Below are 24979 nucleotides of genomic sequence, written 5' to 3' on the forward strand. Positions count from 1 at the left end.
GGTTGGTATAATAAAAAACAGAACCATCAACCCTTTGAACGACACCTTGTGTATCCCTGGCTGATTGACATATGCCATGAGGTAAAGTTTTAAAATCACTGTTGACTCCATGACTTGACTCTGGACGCTCATTTTGATTGAACGTGGAGTACCGACCAACAGAGCTATCAAAAAGTGTTTACTGTTTAGGGATACTTGAACATCTTGTGCATTGGAATCTCTGGTTTGTGAGGTATGTTCAAATAGTTCTTCATTAGGCTGCCCATGATTAACATGATCGAGATCCATGCTCGAAGCAGAGGATGAGGATAGAGTAGGATTTGGTACCAGAACAGATGTAGGAGTGGAAATGATGGGCTAAGACTGTGACTGTGAGTTCAATGAAGAAGTATTCTTATTAAATAAAGGCATAGGAATAAAATCTTCAACAACTCTTTCCTGTGGTGTTGATTGAAGAGCCGGAAACTTCGTCTCATTAAATACCACATTTCGACTCCGTACAATCTTCTTTGGAACAGGATCCCATAATCAAAATCCATATTGATCTTCACCATAACTCAAGAAGATACATTCTTGTGATTTTGAATCCAGCTTGCTCCTTTTTTCTTTAGGAACATGAACAAATGCTTGACACTCGTACACTCGAAGATGTGAGTAGGAAATCCTTCTACCCAGCCATTCCTCCTTCGGAATTCCAAAGTCCAAACGAGATGAAGGACTTCGATTAATCAATTAATCAAGTATACTGCTTTATTGCAGGCCTCCGCCTAGAATTCTTTTCCTAAACTAGCATTAGATTGCATACATCGAACTTTCTCAAGTATAGTTCGATTTAGTCTTTCCACTGCCCCATTTTCTTGAGGGGTGAATGGCACAACTTTCACTCGTCGAATACCATGATTTGCACAAAAGTTATCAAACTCCAAGGAACATAATTCACCTCCATTATTTGATTTTAAACATTTGATTTTGTGCCCGCTCTGATTTTCAACAAGAGTTTTCAAAATTTTAAATTTGGAGAAAACTTCAAATTTTCTAGACATCATATAAATCCAAACCTTTCTAGTACAATCATCAAGAAAGGAAACAAAGAAATTTGCGCCTCCATGAGAGGTTTCCTATGTTGGACCGAAGACATCCGAGTGCACCAACTCCAATGGTGTAGTCTTCTTGTCATGACCATGCTTCAAAAAATTGACGCATTTTTGTTTTCCATGAAGACAATGCTCGTAGAATTCTAAATCTGCTGATTGGAGACTCGGAAGTTGCTCTCGATTAAGCATAACCTCTAACCCCTTCTTGCTCATGTGGCCTAATCTTTGATGCCAAAGTGCGGCATCACTGTCCGCAATAGTCATCGCAACTCCCACCTCATCATTAGTTTCTACAACATATAGATTGCCAACTTTATCCCCTTTGGCAATAACCATGGAACCCTTGGTAATTTTCCATGTGTAAGAAAACCTTGAGCATATAACTGACTGATGGAAATCATTTTTTTTAAAATTTGGGAACATGCCTAACATCTTGAAGCAATAATTGAGCACCTCCTTTAATTGATAACAAAATATCCCCCTTTCCTATGATTTCACAAGCCTTGTTATCACCCAAATAAACAGTCCCAAATTTACCTTCCTTGTAGTTTGTGAAGGCTTCACTGTAGGAAGATGCATGAAATGAAGCCCTAGAGTCAATTGCCCATGAATTCAAAGTTGTGTCACTTGTTGTAAGAACCAAAACACCATCACCGGGATCATGAATGATGTTTGCTCTGCTGTCCAAAATTTTTTCTTGAGTTCTTTTATATTTTCTGCAGTCCTTTTTAACATGACTAGCCTTTCCACAAAACGAACAACCGTTTTGTCTACTTCGGGACTGCGACCTTCTAGCTGATTGTGACCTTCGGTTGTTGTTATTATTTCTGCCTCTATGTTGAGTTCTTCCTCTATTTTCCATACTAACCATTGTTAGCGCATCGCCGAATGAAGACTCTTTATTAGTTCTCCTCATATCTTCCCTAAGCAACGTAGGAGCCACCTCATCATAAACCAGCTTGTTTTTGCTGGTTACAGAAGTGCTAATTGCTGTTACCACACCATCCCAACTATCCGGTAAGGAACATAATAAGATGACTGCCTTATTTTCATCATCTTGAGGCATACCAATGGAGTGTGCTTGACATAAAAGAGTATTCAACTCATTTATGTGATTTGGCATCGCTGTTCCTTCCTTCATCTTCAATTTGTAAAGCTTCTTCATAATAAAAGTTTTGTTTGCAATAGATGCCATTTGATACATACTATGAAGTTTGTCCCATATGTCCTTTGCTAATGTTTCATTGTTCACATTGAAAAACACATTCGGAGATAGTGAAAGAAAAATCTTTGCCATTGCCTTCTCATCAGTTTTAGTCCAATCTTCATCTGATATGGCAGTAGGCTTCTTTGCTTTACCGTCAATTGCTATTGCAAGATCATGCTTGACCAAAAGTGATCGCATCTGTACCTTCCACAAACTGAAATTCTTCCCCGAGAATTTCTGCACTCTTGTTTCCTCCATGACTTCGGAATTTGATCACCGAAACCGATTACAGCTCTGATACCAATTGTAAATTAAACTAAGAATGCGAAAGCAAATATAGAACAGCAAAACACATAAACACAGTAGTTTATCCTGGTTCACCACAAATCGTGGCTACGTCCACACTAAGAGCAGAAGAATAATATTAATGAGAAAACGAAATCGAGTTTACAATACATGCCATCAGCATTTATAGATCACAAATGATCAGCTGAAGAAACAAAATAAAATGGAGGGAAAACACGTGTCTGTTAGCCTTCATTATTCAACAGAAACATGCTATCTTTTTAATGTCACAAATTCATTTAATTGAGCTTGTAAACCACTAGCTTTTGGGAAGATCATCATCAAACTTAAAAGAATGGACTTTTCTACCCTGCAATAACACGATTATGGTAAATATATTTTAAACGAAATCTTGAATCTAACATAACATCCTTGTGCAATATTTATGAAAAGGATCGTTGGAGATATTATAAGAGATTCCAAATGTTGATAATGCTCTGTTAATGTCGTGAGTTCTAAGCACCATTTTATGGCATTGCTTCATTCTTAACCATAATAAATTGACATAATTGCGACGATAATAAAGACACAAACCCAATTCTTGTTCTTTATCAGAAAGTCCTTTCTCATAACAATTTTTCTGAAATGTTGAGCTCGAGGATACTATAGATTCTGAAATGTTGAACTCGAGGATGATATAGACTTTTTAAAGAAATATGATTTTGACTGGAAAGAAAGACAAAAATAATAAAAATAGTTTAATATCTTGTAACATGAGTAATTAAAGATAAGTTGGTTCTATGTTTAGTCGAAAATGATTAATGTACAGGAACTTTTGAAGAGTACGTCAATGATGTTCACATATTTAATTAAAAATTATAATGGCTTTCCAAAAATGTATCAGTTGAATATGTTTACCAAATTTTTATGGTATTATGGCTTTTGTAAATGTCTGTTATAAATCGAAGAGGTCGGGGAAATGAAAAATCGCACAAGATGGATTGTTCAGCTTATTTGATCATTTTTCAACTAAAGACAATAGACCTACCATAAAAAAACTTGTTTTCAAAACTGACCAAAAGAGTTTCTCCTAGGATCTGTGCGAATGCCTGCAGCATTATGTGGAGTAGCCGGTTTTAAACCAACATACGGACGGTTATGCCATTCAGGGTGAATTTATGAATATTTTGTTTCATTTTCGAACGTGTATCTTAGTTAAGCTCATTCAAACGTTCTTTGCTTAAAAATACCCTAAATTCAAGATTTTGTATGCTACAGGGTGCTTCCTTTAAATTGGACAGTTGGAATGCTTGGCATATTGGCTTCTTCCGTGGAAGATGTGCTAATTGTGTTAGTATTGAATACTTAATATTAATAGTGACATGTATTTTATTTTCTTTCAAACTCGGTGCTCATAATTGTTGGGTATTGTTTATTCATTTCAGATATGCGGCTATCACTGGACATTCTCTATCTAAATCAGTTCCATTGCCGGTGAGATTATCTGAAGGATAAAGTTGTTTTATTTTCAAAGCAAGTAGAGATTGTTTAAGAGATTCAAGGCAAATTGATTTTTATGACTGTCTACATAGCTGCGTATCCTTTAAAAAAAATGATATTTATTACAGGATGCAAGGATGTGAAAAAGAAAATTCGAAGACTAGCCACCTTTTCTTAAGCATAAATTATGTGGTTTGTTTCCTGTGGAGTGTTGGGATTATTTACTGAGGGTGCATAATAGAATTCTTAGCACACCAACAATCATCCAATTCTTAGCACACCAACATATCATCCACCAAAGGATATGGTTCTCTGACAAAAGATCATCCAGGTTATCTAGAGAGGCCAGAAATCCGTTAGTTAAAGGAAGAAAGAATGACTATCACAAAAATACATGTAGATAAACAAGAATCAAATATCGATTGCACATTATGTAGTAAAGTGTATGCTACATATAGGTTGTCATTGGCTATGAGCAAATAAGCTCTTCGCCTATAATACAGGCTATGTTCCCCAAGTTTTCAGGACGGGATGGCAGGGGACAGGGATGGCAATGTTTTTTTGTCAGATGGGGAATGACAAATAGAGAGGGCTATAGAGCAATAGGAAAATTAAAATATATAAAGAAATTTAAAATATTTATATGAAAAAATGGATAAAGTATGTACTTATACATAATAAAATCTTAAAATATAAAAATAGGCAGAATTCATATGCCAAATTTGTGTTACTTAAAGAGTCAAAATCGAATTTATTCTAGAAATCAAGATCAAAGTCCCCTAGGTGTCTCCAAATCTCCCAGACATTTTCGGCTAAAAGACTGAAACTATACGAAACACACATCCCCAGATAACACTGAATACAGGTAACACCAATCGACAAGGACTCTGGTCATAGCATATTCTACTGTGCCTTGGTCCTTAGCCCACCAATATGGTATTGGTAATTGATTCGCGAATTGTGATTGAAGTTCTTTAAAGTGTCTCTGATGTTTCCTACAAAGCATTTGTCGTTACCAACCTCCCTATGATTTCTTGATTTACAACATGCTATAATTGGGTCATTAGGTTTCTGTTGCATTTTCAAGGTTATTGTAACCAGACAGCACCTAAATTGTAAGGCAAATTATTTTCAGTGTCCAACATAAAAGTCGATATAATTAGAAATATAATAAACTGTTGAACATTGTTTTAAATACACTATATTTTTATTTATTTTTAATTCTTTGGATTTTACATTTTTCTCAGCCACATATAAGACTACCATTGTTGGAAAAGAGCGAAGGTATCCGAGATCTGAAGCTTGCAAAATACACTAAGGTTAGATTTTAGAGGACCTGCTGTAATTGTTAGTTTTGTTACCATCTATTGTCCTATACTTCATGATTCAAAAGCTTTTCACTTAGCACTCTTTGAGAATAACAATTACTTAAACATCTAGAGTTGCAGGTTTCATGAGGGATATTGATTTGGCAGCTTAGTGGTGACCTAAAATAATTAACTACACATTTTCACCTTAAACTTGTTTACATGTTGCAGTGGTTTGATGATTGTGATGATGCCGTAAGAAGTGCTTGCTACAAGGCACTAAACCTTATAAAACTAAATTATGGATGTGAGGTATGGACACTTAAATTATTCGTTGTTGCTGACACTGATTATATTTTTATTATTTAAAATTGTTTTCTTTTGTCCTGTTTTGAATATATAATGTTGTAGTCATTTAGTTGTAAACCTCTTATTATTCATTATACATATCCTTTATAATCTGATAATTTTATCCTCAAAACAGAATTATTGATTATTGTAAGGAAGCTTAAAACTTAACTAGCTTATAGCAAAATGTACATAATGACATTTTTAACTTTGTGAAAGATTAAATTATTATTACCGACACTGATCACCATATTTTTATTTATAATCATTTTCTTCTGTCCTGTTTTGAATATAGCCATTTAATTGTAAAGTCGAATATATGAAAATTTAATTGTAAGGTCAAATATATGAAAATCATATTCTTGAAACTGAATTATTGATTGCAAAAAGTTTAAAACTCGACTAACTTACAGCAAAATGTAATGGAGGTGGATGGATTGGATCTACAACAATAATCAAATACAAAATACACAGTACAGGCACTTATAGAAATTATAAACTGATTTCATTGTCCTACTCATCAAAAACCATTACATTGTGCCTCTTTTATAGGGTTCACTAATAACCTTTTGCCTCTTTGATGCCTTGCTCTAATATGTTTCCCAATGCTGGTGCATTCCTTCTTACACTTAAGCATTTGTATATGAGTGGACTGAAGCATGTGAGAGAGCATTTTATTTGTTGAAGCAAAAGCTTACATCCACTCCTATTTTAGTGATTCCAGATCCAAATGGACATTTTGTGGTTATGACAGATGCTTCAGGGGATGGACTGGGAGGTGTACTTATGCAAGATGGTAAGGTAGTTGCCTATGAGTCCAGGAAGCTTAAACAGTATGAGGTAAACTATGCACCAAATGATCTTGAATTGGCTGCAATAATACATGCCTTACAAATGTGGCGGCATTACTTATTAGGAAACCCTTTGAGTTGAAAACCGATCACATGGGGTTGAGGTACATTTTTACTCAACCAAATCTTAATGCTAGGCAGAGGCAATGGCTTGAGTTTCTTAGTGAGTACGATTTTGACATTGAGTATATATAAAAGGGAAGGAGAATAGAGTGGCAAATGCATTGAGTCGTAGACGACATATCACCTCTATTACTACTTCTAAAACTCGCTTGAGGGAGAACATTCTTCAGTATCTCCCTGGAGATACTCATTATGATTGGATGAAATCAGTTTTGGATGTGGATTCTTCAGATTTTCGATTTGAAGATTATTCTTTTGATGATGATGGTTTACTTAGATACTAGAACAGGATATATGTCCCTGATCGTGAAGGATTGCGGAAGGTGATTTTTGAGGAGATGCATTGCACTCCGTTTGCAAGGCACCCTAGGGTAAACAAGATGATGGTTGATTTGAGACCATTATATTTATCATTCCTGCAATTTTCTGCCAATTTGATCCATAGCTCCATCCACAATCCATTTTGATGCAACTTACCGTAAAGTCCTTGCACTCTCTATTCCAACATGTCTTATTACAATGATTTTTCCAACCAAAAATACTACATAGATTTGAATCCCAACACCTATCTTTTGTATGCCCTTTCCTATTATAGTGTGGACATTCCACAATCTTTATGCTTTCAATTGGTTCTCTTGAACCTTTATTCATCTTTCCATTATCTGTAGCATATCCAATACCTGCATATTTTGGCCTGACTGGAGTCTCAATCGGATTCCTTAATCCATGTTCATCCTTTCCTAGACCTTTACCTTTGAAACCCATTCTTTCCATAATCTTCAAACCAATACTATTATTATCATAACAAACGAAATCTGCAAACTTCTTGTCATTTTCATTCGTACATTTTTCATAAACACTTTGAACTTCAGCAATCGCATTTCTTAATCATATAATCACTCAAATGACTTGTGTCACATGATACATCACATACAGATGGTTTCGCATTCAAACATTTTTTCTCTTGTTTCAAAGTAGACAATTCCTTTTTTAACATAGTATTTTCCTCTTCCAATTATTCACATTTTCTTCTAAAACTTTGTTCTTTTTCTCAGCATCATCAAACAACTTTAACTTTTCTTCTAATTCTTTATTTTTCTCTCTAAGCTTGCATGTTTCCTTCACCTACCAATTATGTACTTCTTCCACAAATTTTAACATTTTTTCCAGCGCTTCAATTTTCTCTATGTAGACACTAATTTCATTTAACAATTTAGACTTTTCTTCTCCCATTTCATTTCTTACTTTTGCCAATTCCTTTTACAAAATTTCTTTTTCACATAATAATCTTGCATCTCTTTCGTCACCATCACTAATTCTTCTTATAACTTATTTGTCTTCTCTTTCTGAACTCTACCAGCTTTTCCCATTAACACACCTTACTCTTTCTATCAGATAATTCTAAATGGCTTTTTATTTCCAAGTTTTTAAATTAAATCTTCAAATTACTTGAAACAAACCTTACATAAATATCAAAGTTGACTCCATGTCATATCCTTTGTTTTCTTGTAACGGCAATAGAAGAATTTCTCAAATGACCATACCTTTTGTTCTTTCCTCTCTTCTTTCTTCCATTCTTTACAAACACTTTGGGACCTTAATAATCTTTAAGAAAAGTCTTCTTTCCACTGATTCTGCTCTCAATAATGTGCTTTCTTGCTGACTTGCCCTCTTGCATTGCTCAACACTTCCTGTGTGGTCTTTTTCAAAATAACTATCTTTTTCATAATACAAAGCAATCCTGCACAGTTATTTGACACCTCCTGAACATCACTTGCTCTTTTATCAGAATCAACAATTTTGTCCAACCTTCTATCCAACCTGGCTCTGATACCAAACTGATGGAGGTGGATGGATTGGATCCACAACAATAATCAATACAAAATACACACAGTACAAGCACATATAGAAATTATAAAATGATTTCATTAGCTCATCAAAAACCATTACATTATGCCTCTTTTATAGAGGTCTTTGATTGTTTTTCCAGAAACATCTAAATTAGCCGACATAGAACAAATAGACTTTTTTAGAACTATCTAAACATAAATAACTTCTGCAACTTTACAAATCTAAATATTAATTTGACCTAACCCTATTCGGTAATCCAGGAATTTCTAGAATCCTCTATTATGTTTTTACATTTCATTTGAGAGAAAAATTACACATTCTAACAAAATGTTCATAACAATATTTTTAACTTTTTGCTGTTATCACACCAAATATTTATTTAAAATTATCTTTTCTGTTCCATTCTGAATATAACTATAATTATATTCTCGAAACAGAACTATTGATTATTCGTAAGGAAGCTTAACACACTTAACTTATAGCAAAATGTACGTCAAGACAGATTAAGTTATTCGTAGTAGTATTTTCTCGCTTAAAGAATTTCAAATTAACTATTGTAGATTCTCGAGGTGACACTGCCGGAGCTGGAAGAAATGCGCCGTGCACATTATATTACAATTGGTTGCGAATGTGACTCGTCCTTTTCTCATGATTTTAAAAATCTGTATGGCATCGTTACTTAACAGCTATTTTGTTTGTCAATAGGTTTTGTAAATTTTGTGTTTTGTTAACAAGAGTTTGATTTTGTTATCACGTTGTGAGCTTTGACTTGTTTTGATGCATTTCTTATAATGAACACTTTGATGAGCTAGAGGTCGAGCAATGTCAGGTGGTGATGCACGGGTCCAATTATCAGCATACGCTTCTTTTAGCAGTCGAGAATTCCTCAACGCTCAGCGACATAAGTAAGCCTAAGATACTTGATTATTTATGTGTTTAAGTATTTGGTTATTTATAGTTTTGTGAGCTCATGCTTTTACAAGTTTACAATAACAATCTACCTTTGTAGCACTGATGTTAATGAACAGGCTATCCTGTATTTTGTCAATGGAAACAATTTCTGACCTGAAATAAGTTATAACTGAAAATTCGAGCATTGACTGTATTTTGTAGATGGCCGGAGTGAGTATTAAATTTAAAAGAAAAAATATATTTTAAATTGTTAAAATATTGATGAATTAGAAAATAACGGCTCTTAGAAGTATTACGTAAAATATTTTCTTTCTAGATAGCTTCAATTACTAATAATAACAAGTCAAATTTAATATTGGATGATACAAGGGTAACATTGATTGAAAATGGGTCAGAGTTCCGGAGGCGAGAAAGGGCTGCTACGGTTTGTGGAGGAGGCCAATCTTCAAAGGCGGGCAACGTTAAGGAGTCTTAGATGAAGAAGATGATGTGAGTTTTTTTCTGGTGGGGGTCCTTGATGTTGGCTCTCATAGCTTTGGTGTTTTTCGCAGTGGATTGTGAGTTGTGTGGATGGACACTTTCCCCTCCCTTGGCAGTCACGTCATTTTATTTGTAGCTTGACCTGAGACTTTTCCTGGGGGTTTTGTGCTCCGTGTTGGGTGGGGATTGCCTGTGGTGGCTTTGTTGGGTGTCTATACAGTTTTGATGTTGTTGCAGATACCTTTCTTGGTGTGCTATGGTGTGGAAGGGTTTTGAGTTTGTGGGTGGAGGTGTTTTTTGTTGGTACCCTTGTTCCCCACTTTGGGCTTTGGATGTATTGGGTCTTTTGGCACAGGTGTGTTGCTAGTCTCTACCTTTGGTGGGCTCTCTTGTATTTGGAGTTTGTTGGAGATGAAGATGCAAATAGGTTTGGATTGGATGGCTATGTGCAATGGCTTCAATGATAGTGCTTATTCTTGGGGCATCTTGTGGCTCACGGGGTTCTTGTGATTGCTAGAGTTTGTAGGGGCTTGGGTGTTGATGGTCTAGTTTGCAAGGAAAATGTTATCCCTGTCCTTGTTGCTAGTTCTATTGACATAGTTGTTTTCCCTAGACGGGTCTTCATTTTCATGGGTTTTCCTATTAGTAGCTTGCTTTGACTGAGCACTTTTGGGGATGCACTTTTGTTCATCATTTGGGGATTCTCTTGCCTTTTGGCGCTTGTTGCTTTGGGGTTTTCTTCAGTTTCTAATGCTCTGAGGTGAAGGCTTCCTCTATTTGGTGGTGGAATCTGGTTGAGGCGATCATTTTGGGGCTTCTGATGCATGTGTGGTGGAGGTGTCCTTTGTTCTATTCTTTCACTTTGCTACTTCCTTTTGAGATGGGGACAAAGCTTATGAAGGTAGCTAGTTGCCGGGGAAAAGTGGTGGTGAATGGGTTTAGCGGGTACTCTCCTTCTGTTGTTTGTAAGTATCTATTTCTTATTGTAAGAGATTTGGCTAGACAGAGCGTGTTTGGACAGTATACTTCACATGGTGAAGGAGGGATGACTCTGTAGCTAAACGCTTGGGTGTGGAGATGTGTATTACTTCATTCGAGGATGGCCTAGGTCTTCCTCTTTGCTTCTACGTTCACAGTTCCTATGGAGGTGGAGCAATTTCCTATTGAGGTGGAGATCATATTTAGGTGTTGGGAAGCAAAGAAGACTCCTATCGGGATGTTGTGTACTTGTGCTAGTTTTAGTAGTTTTGTTAGCGGGAGAAGGGGGAGGAACTCTTACCTTTGGGGTTTGGTCTTCCCCCTCCCTACTCCTCTCATTTCTATTTTGGTGATATGGGAGTTTACGAGGGGCTAGAAGACTTTTGACTACATTTGCCAAGGCTGGAGGTTGAACCTTGCCTGGACCTATGGTTGGAAGATATGTACTATGTTTGCCAAGGCTAGAGGTATAGTCTTGTTTGGACCTATCTTTTGCATAGAGTTCTAACAGGCGTGGATGGTCTAAGTTTGTTCCCTTGTTATGATGATTTCCTATTTTAATTTTTCTTTTCCCTTTGATCAAGTGATTGCTGACAGTTTTAAAGGGCACACTGTGGTCCTTTTTTGTTGTTTTTGGTTTAAGTCTGCAGCTATTGTGGGGGCTTGTCCCAAGTTATTCATTGACAGCATTGACCATGGTTACTCGTGGACCTTTGTCTTTGACAAAGGAAGATCTGATGTATCTACATCTTTCACTACTAGGCATTGGTAATGTTCTTTTACTAGTGTCTAGAGATCTGATTGTACTTGGGGTTGGCAACAATTAATTGTTGCTTTTCCTATTCAAAAACATTAAATAAACTTAAGTACTTTGGGGGCTCTCTAAGGGTTCATTGGTTTGAATTTGTAGATTTATAATTGTTGTCTTCTTTGTGTCTTATTGTATTAATTGTTGATTTTGTTTTTTTTATAATTTTCTTGGCTAGCTTCAACCTAGTAGTTGCTACTTGTGTTAATGCTTTCGCAATTGGCGACAATGACTCCTATAAATAAGCACCCCCAAAATTGTGCCAAAAGTTTTTAGCAAGGTATGCCTTTTGATATGGCCTTATGGATGTGGTTCTATGTATTTCGGAATTTGATTCTGCATGTCTTTGGTCAGAGAAATACTTTTATGGACTATTTTGCTAGGAGGGTCCCCTTTGAAAGTATGATCCATGATTGTGTTGCTACTCAGGCATGGATCCCTCATGGGATTTCCCTTGACAACATCTTGAACCTTGCCAAAGGGTTTTTACTTCTACACTAAAGTTAGACATGTTCAAGTCATCTTTTAGAATGGCTTGTGGTATGTTAGTTTGTCTTTTCTTGTTTTCTAGGCTTCATCTCAAGACTTTTCTATATCTGACGACAACAAATTTGGTTTTGTTTCCATGTTGACATTTTCTTTCAGCTATTTTTCCTTCCCTTGGAAAGGTTACTTGTGTCAAAGCATATATTAAAATTTTTGTCGATTTATCTCATGATCTCAAAGATAAGTTTGACATTTAGGTATGAGATCTTTGTCACATCCAGAGTGAATTTTGTCCAAATTTTCTTAATATGCAATTTGGTTTTCAATCCTTAAAGCATAAAAATTAAGAATTGTTTTTTGGTTGCTCCAAGGGATGTCTCATACTGTTCTAGATTGTCTATATGTTCAAGAGGCTGCAAAGTTAGAAGATAAATGGATGGCATCAACTCGTAGGGGGAAGTATAGCTTGTCTAGTAGTATGCCAAATAAACCACAAGATTTTTGTACTGTGCAGTCGACGCCACAAGTTTCAAGTCCTTCAGAGAAGGGGACGATAGTTTTAATTTTCCTACTATTGAGGCTCTTATTCATCCCACCTTTGTGGAAACAAGTCAACCACCCATTGTGCTATAATGCTATTTTCTCAACTGCATAGTTTGTGTTAGTCTTGTAGCTCTTCCAGACATGTAGAGGAAGGCAAGATTGTTTTGTTAACTGCTAGGGCAACCACTGGACTTATAGAAGACACTAGAGGCTATTAAACCATTTAATGAATCCAATGAGGCATGTTGGCCCATTGCCAACAATCCCTCTTCCAGTGTTACCATGACCTACAAGGATTTGAACCTGTAACCAAGCTTTGATACCACTTGTTAATTGTTGTGGTTGTTGTTGCACCAAAAGATCAACCTACAAATGCTAGAGACAACCACTAGACTTATAGAAGACACATGAGGTTGTTAAACCATGTCATGAGTCCAGTGATGGATGTTGGCCCATTGTCAACATGTTCAAGATAAATCAAGGAATAATTTTATGTGGTTTTTAAAAGGCTTCAAACTTCTTGCAAATCATCAATCCCCTCTTAGGGACAAGGATAATAGGTAGGACTCCCAATCATACATTTTTTTTTTATGGAATGTCTAGGGTCTCAGTGACCTTTCCAATAAGTATTCTAGTCAAGATATTTGACAAAACTTTTCTTGTGTTTTCGAGAAATTAAGATTTGCTTCTTTTCATTCTTCTTGCACCATATTGGGTTAGTTGGCTAGTTGGTCTAGTGTTTCCCTCCAACCATGTGATGAATCATGGAGGGGTTTTCACCCTTCTTACACCATGGTGACATTCTTGTGTGATTGATCACGAGTCAAATCCTACTTAGTGGCTTGTTTGAATCCTTGTCACAATTGATAATCATTCTTTTGGAATCATTAATTTTATATTCCTAATGATGATGTTGGGAGATCTTCTCTCTAGCTATGGATTGCGGATTCAACGCCTTCTACCACTTGTGTTTTTTGAGAAGGCTTCTAATAAAAATAAAAGTGTGCCTCTTGGCAAACAAGTGATATGCTTCTACATGTTGCAATAGTTTGGGCCTTTATGACCCCAATACACTTTGTTGTCAGTCTCAAAATGTTTGGCATGTAGAGTAATTTTAGGGTGGGAAATAGTAGATTCCTTGAACGACTTGATCTTGCGAATATACCAACCAAATCATTATTCTTGTTTTCTTCTTTCATCGTTTGTCTCATTTCTCTCCCAATTTGCGAGTTTGGGTGGTTCAACTCTATTGCTAACATTAGACTAATGAGAATCATGCAACCATTTTAAGGGGCTCATGTTGAAGCCATATTATATACTAGTTATAGGTGGGTGACCAAGCTTCCAAAAACAAATTCTTGGCTCTTCATGTTCATGACTCCTCAGTAAGCGAAAAAAAATCAAAGAAGGCTAGATGATGCTTTTTGAGCCACTTGAAAGTGTTTGTTTACCACAATGATAAGGTCTTCATTGGTCATGCTATTTCATATGAGAAATATAGAATTCATCAAGATTTCCTTTCGGTTGTCTTGTTTTGGCTTTCTTAGGTATACCATTCCCCCTATGAGCAATTGCCCTCTATTGAGGAGTTGAGGAGGCTGTGAGCTCTACGATGGATGATAAAGCTCTTAGTTGTGGTGTTTTTGCTTGCAAGTTCTACAAAGCATTATGGCCTTGCATGGGTCATTGTCTTCATATGGTTTATCTTGAGACTTTTCAATTTAGGTAGACTCTAGGAGCTTTGATCAACAATTTAGTAAAATTAGATTCATATTTAATCTCTAATCTAGAGGATATTTGTAACTAGGATCTGATCATGTTGTTGCATGTCTCCTGTGACATTATCGATAAGGCTTTGGCTTTTAAAATTCACCATTTGCTTCATCAGATTAATCATTTTGAGCATACTAGTTTTATATCTTGACAAAAACATCTTCGGTTGGGATCTGCACTTTAAGCAACAAGGACTCTTTCTAAAAATTGACTTCGCCAATGTCTACAAGTGCAAATTTCATACTAGATATATTGGGTGCTCTAGGGTTTGGCCCTTGATTTACTCAATCTATGAATTTTTTTTTTGAGAAGTCTCTATGTGCATCGCCATTATTGGTTGTCAAACTCATGCTTTGATCTTCACTATCCTATTTTCCAAGGATGTCCTCTAACTCCCTTGTTGTTAGGAAAATAATGTCTAATCCTTGCAAAAATATAATTTTATTGCTAATACATGAGTGATAGGGGTGAGCATTGGGTGCAGCCCCTATGACTTGGGGGTTGCAAGCGGTTGACCTCTTGCTAGCACCAATACCATGCTCAATTTGGGGTCTAAGAGTAGCACACCTTGGCAAGGGTTTTAGGCGGAAATATCATTGAAACAAAGTTTCATATATAATTTGTCATTGTGAATCTTAATCATTTTATGTCAAAGATCCAACTGTGGATATTTTGTGTGCCCTTTATGGGTGGTTTTGACGATGGTTTTATAATATTGTTTGATGTTCTTGTTTTGTATCTCTTATATATTAGGTGTATTAGATGCATTGTGATATAATCTAAGACTCTAATAGCTATTGAGCTTCCTCTAGATCTCAATCGATGATGCTTCTAGATGAGAAGTTTGTTTGGCAGTATATTGTGATTTTTTATTGATTTCTTAATAATATATTAGGTAAATTCTGGAGTGCATTTTTTTTCCTGAAAGGGTTTTCCCCATATAAAATCAGTGTACATTAAATGTGTATGTTATTTGTGTCTTTTCTATTAATTTTTTGTTATTATTAAGAATATCAAAAAAAGCTTTTACATTAATCTCCCTTCGAGCTTATTGTTGGAAATTGTTTCTCTACTTATTTTTTGTACACTTGTTGCTAAAGGGTTTAGGAGTTTGCTGGCAAACTCTATATCATCAAGGTAGGTTAGAAGAATTGTCCTACTCAAATTATCTAACTATTTGTCTAATGGGTATTCTATGAATGACTCTTCTAACACTTCTTAAATTAGAGAAAAATATCAAAGAGGGCCTTCAATGTCTCGACACCTTGTATCTAGCTTCTAGTTTGGCCATCAAGTGGTATAGAATTTAGGGTTATCATCAAGCTTTCCTTCTTGTGGTCACATGGCTTCTTAGCTACAACTAGAAGTGGATTGGCCATTGGGAGCTATTTTTAATTTCTAGGCATGTCATTTTCTTTTCAAGCTTATCTGATGGACCTTTAAAATACAATCGCCATGAAAATTGAGGAAAAAATTACTATTGGGCTACCAAGCACGTTTTACTAGCTTGTAAATTTTAGGTATAAAGTTCTTGTCGCCACCCATCTATATAATTATTCCTATTGAACCCCTTCTAAAGCCTCATACATGGAATTGGAAAAGATTCCATTTGATTTTTTTAGGCATCTTCAAAAGATCACAAAGGTTTTCACTGAGTTGGCTTGTAGTTTTTTGTCTCTCGCGCTACTTCATCGGTCTTGGGCTCCTCGCCACTTAATTAGTTGCAAGGGTTGGCTCTTTGTGTAGAATGGATTGTGCTTGCCATTTCTGGGACAGGGCTTGGAAAGTTCCCAATTATAACATATTTGCCTTTCTTGTCAATTGGCTTGGCTGGAAGGGGATTGGTTTTTGAACTCTTTTGTTCATGGAAGTCGTCCATATTGAGGGCATGTTTGTTGCCAAAAGCATTTGGAACTCCTGTGAAATCATCAAGCCTTGGATTTGGTCAGTTGGATCTAGCTTTCAAAAAGATATTTCTTTCAACCATCATAATCTCTAGTGGTCTCCACTTATTCAAATTTAAGAGATTTCTCTTGTTCATTTCCTTGGATTCATGCTTTGCAATTTCACAAAAAAAGCACTCATATTCTTTGTGACTTATTCTCTAGAGTCACAATGAATTCTTTCTCTTGGGAAGATACGAAAATGTAATGAAAATTCCTTAATTGGGATTTCTATCATAGAACTTGTCTGAATGGACAATTGGCACGTGTCATTCTAATTATGAAATCCAACCATGTCATTCTATCCATAGAAAAAGATCTCAAATAAGATTTCTAGACCTTTGCAGAGTTTGGATCTTTAAGATGCATTATTAGCTCATTAAACCCAATAATGACTATCAACAAATTTCACCTTTGCTTTAACACATTCATAACTTTGTTTGTGTTGGAAATTTGTTCAGCACTCCCCTCAGGGTTTGTGACAAGGGCTTAACTGCCTCCTGTGTACTATAAGTTGGGTGGTTGTATCGGACATTGATAGATCGATCTTTTGGTGCAGCGGAAACCCCACTCTAACAAGTGGTAGCAAAGCTTGGTCTTAGGTTCTAATCCTCAGACTCTGGGTAACGTTGAGAGGGAGATTGTTGAAAATTTTGTCAGCACCCCCCTCGAGATTTGTGACAAGGGCTTAACCATCTCCTATGTACTATAAATTGAGTGGTTGTATTGAGCATTGATAGATTGGTCTTTTGTTGCAACGACAACCCTACTCTAACAATTTGAACTTTCATTCTTTTGATTCAGTAATAAAGTATACAACTTTGCAAAAAAAAAAAAACTCATTAGGTACCTTTGATTCAACTTTCATTCTTTTGATTCAGTAATAAAGTATACAACTTTGCAAAAAAAAAAAACTCATTACGTACCTTTGATTCAACTTTCATTGACTATAAATTACTGCAAAGTTTGATAATCAATATATAAGCAAAACCCATTTGGGAACAAGTAATGCCTCTCTTTCTTCAAGGTCCGATCATTGAACTCTTGATCATATACATATTACTTTTTCTCGGCATCATTTAGCTTTTGACTGAAATAAGCAATTGATCTACCTTATTGATTGAAAATAGCTTCTATGGTACTACCACTAGCATTATAGTCTATTTGAACTACCTTATTAAAATTTGTAAGTGCCAAAATAGACTGCCCCATGACTTTCTTCTTCAACATATCAAAATTCTTAAATGCTCTTATAGTCCATGAGAACTCTATTCTAGCTCCTATTATTGTCTTGGCTAGGGGTGCACAATGCTACATAACTTATTAATAAACTTTCTGTTAAAAACTTTCAAACCATTAAAAGATCGTATCTCCATAATACTTCTTGGTGTAGGCTATTTAATGATGGACTTCACTTTATTTGAATCCATCCTTAGACCTTCAATTGAAATAGTTGAGATAACAAATCCCTAATACACCAAATCCTTTGTTAAAAATTGCATTTCTTTGAATAAATCAACTTCTCCCTCTTAGCTTTTCAGAAATTCTTTGATTATGCTTTAGCACTTTTCAAATGTCTCTCTCATTCATAAGCCAAATAAATCTGTTTGATGCATTGGTTAGACCAAATGAAACCCTCTTTTGTCTTGAAGGATGTCTTCCATTTGTACCCTTCTCTGATTCTAATTTTGGGATATCCACTCTTATAGTCCAACCGTTGGGAAGTATTTGCCTCCACACAAGCAAGCCATAATGTCATCCATCTTTGACAATTGAAGTTTATTCTTGATTCCTGTAGTCTGTAATCTTATTGCTAAAACAAAATCAATTACAATCTTCGTGGTCATTGCTATCATAATTGTTCTTTCAATTTGCAATTTATATTCTCTTATAATTTACAATTAACAATTTTATATTCCATTACTCTATTTTGCTTTGACAAACAAAATAACTATATACTTAAAAAGCTTCCAAAAGTAACTTTAACCAATATAAAAAATAGTTTTATTTCTTTCTTCAACATAGGAAAAACTTGTTCTGTTCTTTGAAGAATTTGACAATTTCATTTCAAAATAAAAATTCTCCTCTCTATGAAACTAAGATAAGATATTATCTCTTAATTTTTATTATTTTATTATTTTATAACTTTATTGCTATATTATTCTCACAATCCGCAAGTCAATGCTTGTACTTCGTTGGAATGGCTTGAAGTATTTTCTAAAAGCTAACGTATTTTAAGATTACATTTATTATTGTGTTGTGCTGATCGAAAGACTATAATAGTAGCGTGGGTGAAGTTTACTCTAAATCTAAATTTAAAGTTACAATAGTAACCGCTGTCATTGTTCAGATGTTTGCTTTGACAGACGGATCAAAACATGCTTTCTTTTAGTTTCTCTATTATATTCACATGTTCATATATCGTAATCAATTTTTATTTCACATTTTCAGGTTTCGTCAAATGCATTTCCACATGGAAGTATTCAAGAAAGCGAGCGTGATTGTCACGCCCACAACAGGGTATATTTATGAACTCTCCTCAATAACATATTTGAAAAATAAAAACTTCACTGATAGTGTTTGTAAGCTTACCATTTTCTACTTTGGTAGAATAGTATGATAATCTGTACATGTCATTCGTGCCACTACTGTGAAGACGTGGCTTATTCTGGAGTTTTTTTTTTTTGGGGTAAAACATGGATACTGTGGGATTAAACCGATAGGGTACAATCTTTGATTAGAATAGTTAGTCTTTGGATTTCAATAACATTGGCAAGAGGCGTTTTAAAATTGAATCACTTTGTGAAAGAGATAATCCATTGATCTTGAATTAAACTGGCTCTAAAATTACCATATTTGGTGCCAAATCAGAAGTAGAGGCACAAGTATGGTGAAAATTAAAGGAAATAGTCAAATTTTAATTCTTAAAAAGCTATTCGCATGAAGATAAATAGCTTGCTTGACATTTACTTTATGTAAATTTTTTTTTTCAAATTTGTTTGTAAAGTTTTTGACATTTCAAAGTGTTGAAGATCTTCTGATTTTGTTTTAGCAGAATAACTGCTTATCCAATACAAAAAGATGCTCTTAAATATGGAGAGATCGATTATGGCAATTGTGGTAAGTTGACTCTTAATTTCTTGTAGTTATTGTTGTATAAGCACAAAGTTTTCTCAAAAGCTAGCTATTCTGGTTATTCAATGTTGATAGCTTCAGCATATCAAACTATTTTTTGTGCAGATGGTTGCACCCTTCTTTAGATTTACTAACTAGTCTTTTTTGGCTTTGTAGCTGAACTAATGCGGTATCAACTAGCTGGAAATTTCCTTGGGCTACCAGCAGTAACTATTCCGGTTCGTTCTAACATTTCCAAGGCCTTCTTTTCATTAAAATAATAAAATGTAGTACAGTAATAATGTAGCTTTCTGAGCATATCGAATGAGAGTATATTTCTCACACTGTTCATGTTAAACATGTGCATGGTACCTCATTTTTTCTATGAAGCACATTGTACATAAATAATTTAACATGTTTTTCAATTTTCTTTATTTTGTGTCTTTAACAGGTCGGATATGATGCATTTGGAATGCCAATTGGACTTCAGTTTATTGGTCGCCCTTGGTCAGAAGCAACACTACTACGTCTTGCTTGTGCTACAGAGGTATGACCATCACATACTTTCAAATCCCGTTTAAACCCTAATTATATTTGCATGTTTGGTCTTCAATATATGAACTGTAAAATTTTGTTATTTGTTTTTCAAAATTCGTTAACGTGCTAAGATTATATTTTATAATGAAGGTAAATTATGAAGAAGAAAAGCATTTTGTGAATTTTTAAATAATCTTAAAGTTTATTTGATATGGAGTAATATTACAAGACAAAAGTTTATAACAAAATGGTAAATAATAATAAGGTTGACTTCAGCCTATATATAAATATAATAAAACGAGAAAATTCATGTTTCTATTATCGTTATACAATTGGTAGAAAAAGTTGTTGAAGATTACAAACACATCTCTCATGAGAATGAATTTTGTTTTCTTCTATTGATATTATTTAGGCTCCTCATTTAACAAGAAATTACACCACTTAAATATTGTTTTCTAAAAAAATCCACTATTTCATAATTCAATTAGAAAATATTTTGAAATTCAAAGTTGATCCCAAAAAATAATTTCTTATTGTGGATAGCTACTTAGAATAAGTTATTTGTTTAATATAATTTATCTAGTATCTAGAAGAGGATCTCAAGTACCAATAGATATATTTAATATCAATTTGAAAGAATAAAATATTTAATCATTTGATTTCTCATTGTTTAAATTTGACAAATCATTCTAAGAAAATACAGTTTGAATAGATAACATTTAAAGAATAGAGAGATAGTATTTCTATTTGATTGGTTTTAGAGAATATTAATAATTTGAATAAAAATAAATAAGTTATTACACCATATCAAAGGTTTTGATTATATAAAAAAAAATTGGAACATCGATATGGACTCCAAAATTTGTTAATAAGATAGATTATATTAGAAAGAGTACATTTTGGAAACTTTTTAAAATCTTTAGGTTAAATTGAATTTTGATGAGGTTTTAAAAGGTATTCTTGAATAATTAGTTTTAAGGGATGATTGACAAGAGCTTAATAAAGTTATATTTTACCAATACTTGATTAAAAATATATAGTACATTTGAGGGACCATAATTGTAGGATGAGGTGTACAAAGAGTTCTTAATAGTAGTATTTGAAAGCTATGAAGTAAGCATCATATTTATAAAGAAACAAGATTGTTGAAATTACAATAATTGGTTCAAATATGGTTGAATGAAGTTATTAGATAATATTAATTCACTCTTTCAATTTAACTTCTTTTGGAACAAGGGGTGAGAGTTTATTTAACTCAAAGAAATGATGCAAAGTAAAAGGCCACAAACCCACTAAAGAACAAATAACAAATAACATAAGAAGTTTGATAAAAAATCTTAATAATAGAACTAACTATATATTATTGTCCTCCATTATCAACTCTTCAAAACCTTTGAAACATTTGGGGGCAAGAGTCCTTAGTCATGAATATGTGACCTATCTAAAACTTAGAAGCCCCTTTGTCTAGGTTATTTGCCACCATATTCCATTCTCCAAGAATTTGACTAAAGAAAAAGATAAAAGGTGGGCGTAGGTCTACAAGCAATACTTCACCACCCATAAACAAGGTTAGTTTTATTTTGATAATCCTTGGTATCTCTCTTATTGGTGCAAGCAATAGTCATGAAATTTTGAATTTAATTAGTTTCGAAGATCTCGATAGTTTTATGAAAAATGTTGTTTCTAAAAATTTATTCAAAATCCTTTTATAAAGATATTTGTAGATATTTACAACTCAATGTTGTGAAGTTTCATAATTAATTTCTTATTAGTTAGAAGAATTTTAAATTGTTTGTTTCAATAACCAATTTATGGAAAATGTTATTTATAACTTGATATATATCACAATTGAGATGAAATGGTACGGAGGGGGCTTTCATTATGCCCATTTTTACCAATTTTCAAGTTATCTGAGCTTTTCATTTACATAAACAAGTATTCCATTTAAATAAAGAAAATCACTTCTTCCAAAAAAGCACTAGCCTTCAACCAATATATTGTTAGTTAAAATCTTTATAGAAAGAGCAAGTTATTCAAATTTGACTTTTTTTGTAATTGAATTCTTGACAAATTTAAGAAGAATTTTAAATTATTTGATTTTACAACCAATTTATGGAAAATAATTTTATACAGATATATTAGAGCTGGAATGAAATGGTTCGAGGGGATACATTATGTACAATTTGGTCAATTTTCAAGTTGTTTGCTCAAAATTTCATTTACATAAACAACGTTATCCTTTTACAAAAAGAATGAATATTTCTTTTCAAAAAGCACAAATTGTCAATCAATATGTTAGTTAAATTTTTCATAACAAGAGTAGTTAAATAGTTAAATGAATGTGACATATTTTTAATCATGTATTTGAATGTAAAGAGTAAAATTTACAGCTCAAGTTTTGACTCATTGGTCTTTTTAAGAAATTAAATATTAATAAGGGATACTTTCAATCTTACCCCTTCTTATGAATGAGATAGATCAAGAGCAATTTTCTTCTCAATCCCCAACTTGAACATTTGACGTGCTAGATGTACAACATAAGAGCATCACATGTTACGTTTAGATGTTGCATCAAGAGTGGTCTGGCATCTCCTTCACATCGCACGAAGGAGAATGAGAAACTAAAGAGTGAACTTGCCTATGTGGACAAACAATTGTCTAGGCAATATTATAACTAGGATCACCATGTGATTGAACATAAGTGGTAACATTGACAAAGTTACACATCATCAACCAACATTCCAAAATAAAATGAGAGCAATGTGTTGTAGAGGATCCACATGGTAAAACTAGGCCACATTAACAACAACAGGTGGATTTAGATCTATTAGGTTCAAGGAGGCTAAATTAGCAATAGGAGCATCATCTTGAGAGTAGTCATCATTAACGTGTAAAGAGTCATTAGAGGAAGAGCGATAAGCTAGGACAATCAAAATATTACCATTAGTGTCCTTACACCAAGTGGCAATGCCTTCACGATGCATGACAAAAATCTATGGCCACGTGACTAGTAGAGAAGCACTGACAACATCAAAAGGTAAGACTTGTATATTTCAACAAGGAACAATATTTATTGTATTGATGGACATGGAGGCTTTGTTAGGCCCCCTTACCTTGATTCCATCATGTAAAAGTTCTCCTCTCAAAGCATTTAAAAAAGAGCTTTTCTAACAATATCATTTCATTGAAACATGATTGTTACCATAGATCTAAAGAATGTAATTGTTATTATCTATTTGTTGTTGATTTGATTACATTAATATAATGGTAACTTTAAAGTAATTAATAATAGTTAATGTAAAATTGTTGTTTGAGTTTATAAAATGTAATTATTGATAAGTTTTACATTTTTATAATTAAATCAATGAAAGAATTATTTAATTGATGTTAAAGTACTAATTTTCTAAAATCTGTGATTGTTTGTTACTTATTGCAGGTCCTATATTATAAAGAAAACAAGCAACCAAAAGTGTTCTACAATTTGCTGAAATGAAAAAATATTAATTTATTTCTTAATTCAATTTTTCTTGAGAATATTTTATATATTGAGAGAAAGGACAATGTAATATATATTAATAAAATAAACTAATTAGTTAATTAAAAAGCTCCATTTTTATTTTGTTTATTTAATGGTAACTACTCATTTGTACATTAATCAAACAAAAAATAAATTTTGATGATATAATTATAGTTCTAAATTTAATTTTTTAGTTTTATAGTATATATATCTATGTAATAAAGTTAACAATTTAATTATGTCAAACTTGTTTTATCAATATATATGAAATGGGTAACTTGATATTCAAGATCAACAATACATGTTTATCAAGATATGTGGATGATTATTAAAATATTTTGAGTTGTCAGGTTGCTTGATTGATTTTTTTCGTGAAATGTTATTTTATTTCTAATATACCAAGCCCTATTTTTTCTTTTGGATGACATTGACAACACGACACACTTTATGCAAATTTCTCAGGGGGTTAACATGGCTAGATGTTTAAATGTCATTTAAGGTTTGTTTTTTCTTTCCAATTCTTCTATGTGGTACCTCATTTCTTTCTCTTCTAAATCATGAATGAGAATTCATCGCTGTGATTGTAAGGGTCAAATCTACTTCATTTTGCTAACAACATGAGTTGAAGTTTCATTTTTGAGTTCAATGCTCCCATTACGATGCACTATAAATCCAATTTAAAACTTTGTAACTTATGATTCTTATCTCTCTTTTTATCTAGTTGAATATTGTTGAACTAATCATTGACTTATATTTAATATTACATTCAAATCATATTTATCATTGTATACTATATCAAGATTTGTTTGTTTTTACAAAATAACGGTTTATTATTATTTTCATTTAGGTATATAAACTCTTCTCACAATATGGGAGGTTTTGGTTGCTATTGCTTCATCTATGGCTCTCAAGGGCCTATTTCTAGTCCAAGTTTATTAGGCTTATTTTGTATTTGTCTAGCAATTGTTTAGTTTAGGCTCTCTAATTATGGGATGGGTTTTTTAACTTATTTGTTTTGTGAAGAACACGAATTTGATATGCCCAATAATGGTTGATATCACCATGAAAACATAAAGATGTGATTCACCAAGTGTGTGCATGTGTGTGTGTGTGTGTGTGCACTCAATAATGGTCCATATCACCATGAAAACTTAAAGAGGTCATTCAGTATGCCAAGTCAAATCCTTTTTCTTAACAAAACAAATAAGTTTTAAAAAACCCATCCCATAATTAGAGAGCCTAAAAACTAAACAATTGTTTGAGAAATACAAAATAAGCCTACAAATTTGGAGAAGAAATAGGGCCTTGAGAGCCATAGATGA

At 33.8% G+C, this 24979-nt stretch overlaps 1 protein-coding gene across 1 annotated transcript in view; it reads left to right on the forward strand.

The window, feature by feature from the left end:
• The window catches only part of LOC149550592 (fatty acid amide hydrolase-like), a 132156-nt gene extending 108393 nt beyond the window's left edge, over nucleotides 1-23763 (forward strand). The window contains exons 9-20 of the mRNA XM_089793578.1: nucleotides 3681-3756; nucleotides 3865-3936; nucleotides 4032-4080; nucleotides 5334-5405; nucleotides 5625-5705; nucleotides 9127-9230; nucleotides 9379-9471; nucleotides 18941-19009; nucleotides 19545-19609; nucleotides 19781-19842; nucleotides 20055-20150; nucleotides 23577-23763. Of these exons, the coding sequence (XP_089649704.1) occupies nucleotides 3681-3756; nucleotides 3865-3936; nucleotides 4032-4080; nucleotides 5334-5405; nucleotides 5625-5705; nucleotides 9127-9230; nucleotides 9379-9471; nucleotides 18941-19009; nucleotides 19545-19609; nucleotides 19781-19842; nucleotides 20055-20150; nucleotides 23577-23633 (896 nt within the window). The 3' untranslated portion in view covers nucleotides 23634-23763. The remainder of the gene's footprint in view (nucleotides 1-3680; nucleotides 3757-3864; nucleotides 3937-4031; nucleotides 4081-5333; nucleotides 5406-5624; nucleotides 5706-9126; nucleotides 9231-9378; nucleotides 9472-18940; nucleotides 19010-19544; nucleotides 19610-19780; nucleotides 19843-20054; nucleotides 20151-23576) is intronic.
• The last annotated feature ends 1216 nt before the right edge of the window (nucleotides 23764-24979 follow it).

This window comes from Cupressus sempervirens, chromosome 7, assembly GCF_028749045.1.
Source record: "Cupressus sempervirens isolate cs-2001-9-10 chromosome 7, ASM2874904v1, whole genome shotgun sequence".
NCBI lineage: Eukaryota > Viridiplantae > Streptophyta > Pinopsida > Cupressales > Cupressaceae > Cupressus > Cupressus sempervirens.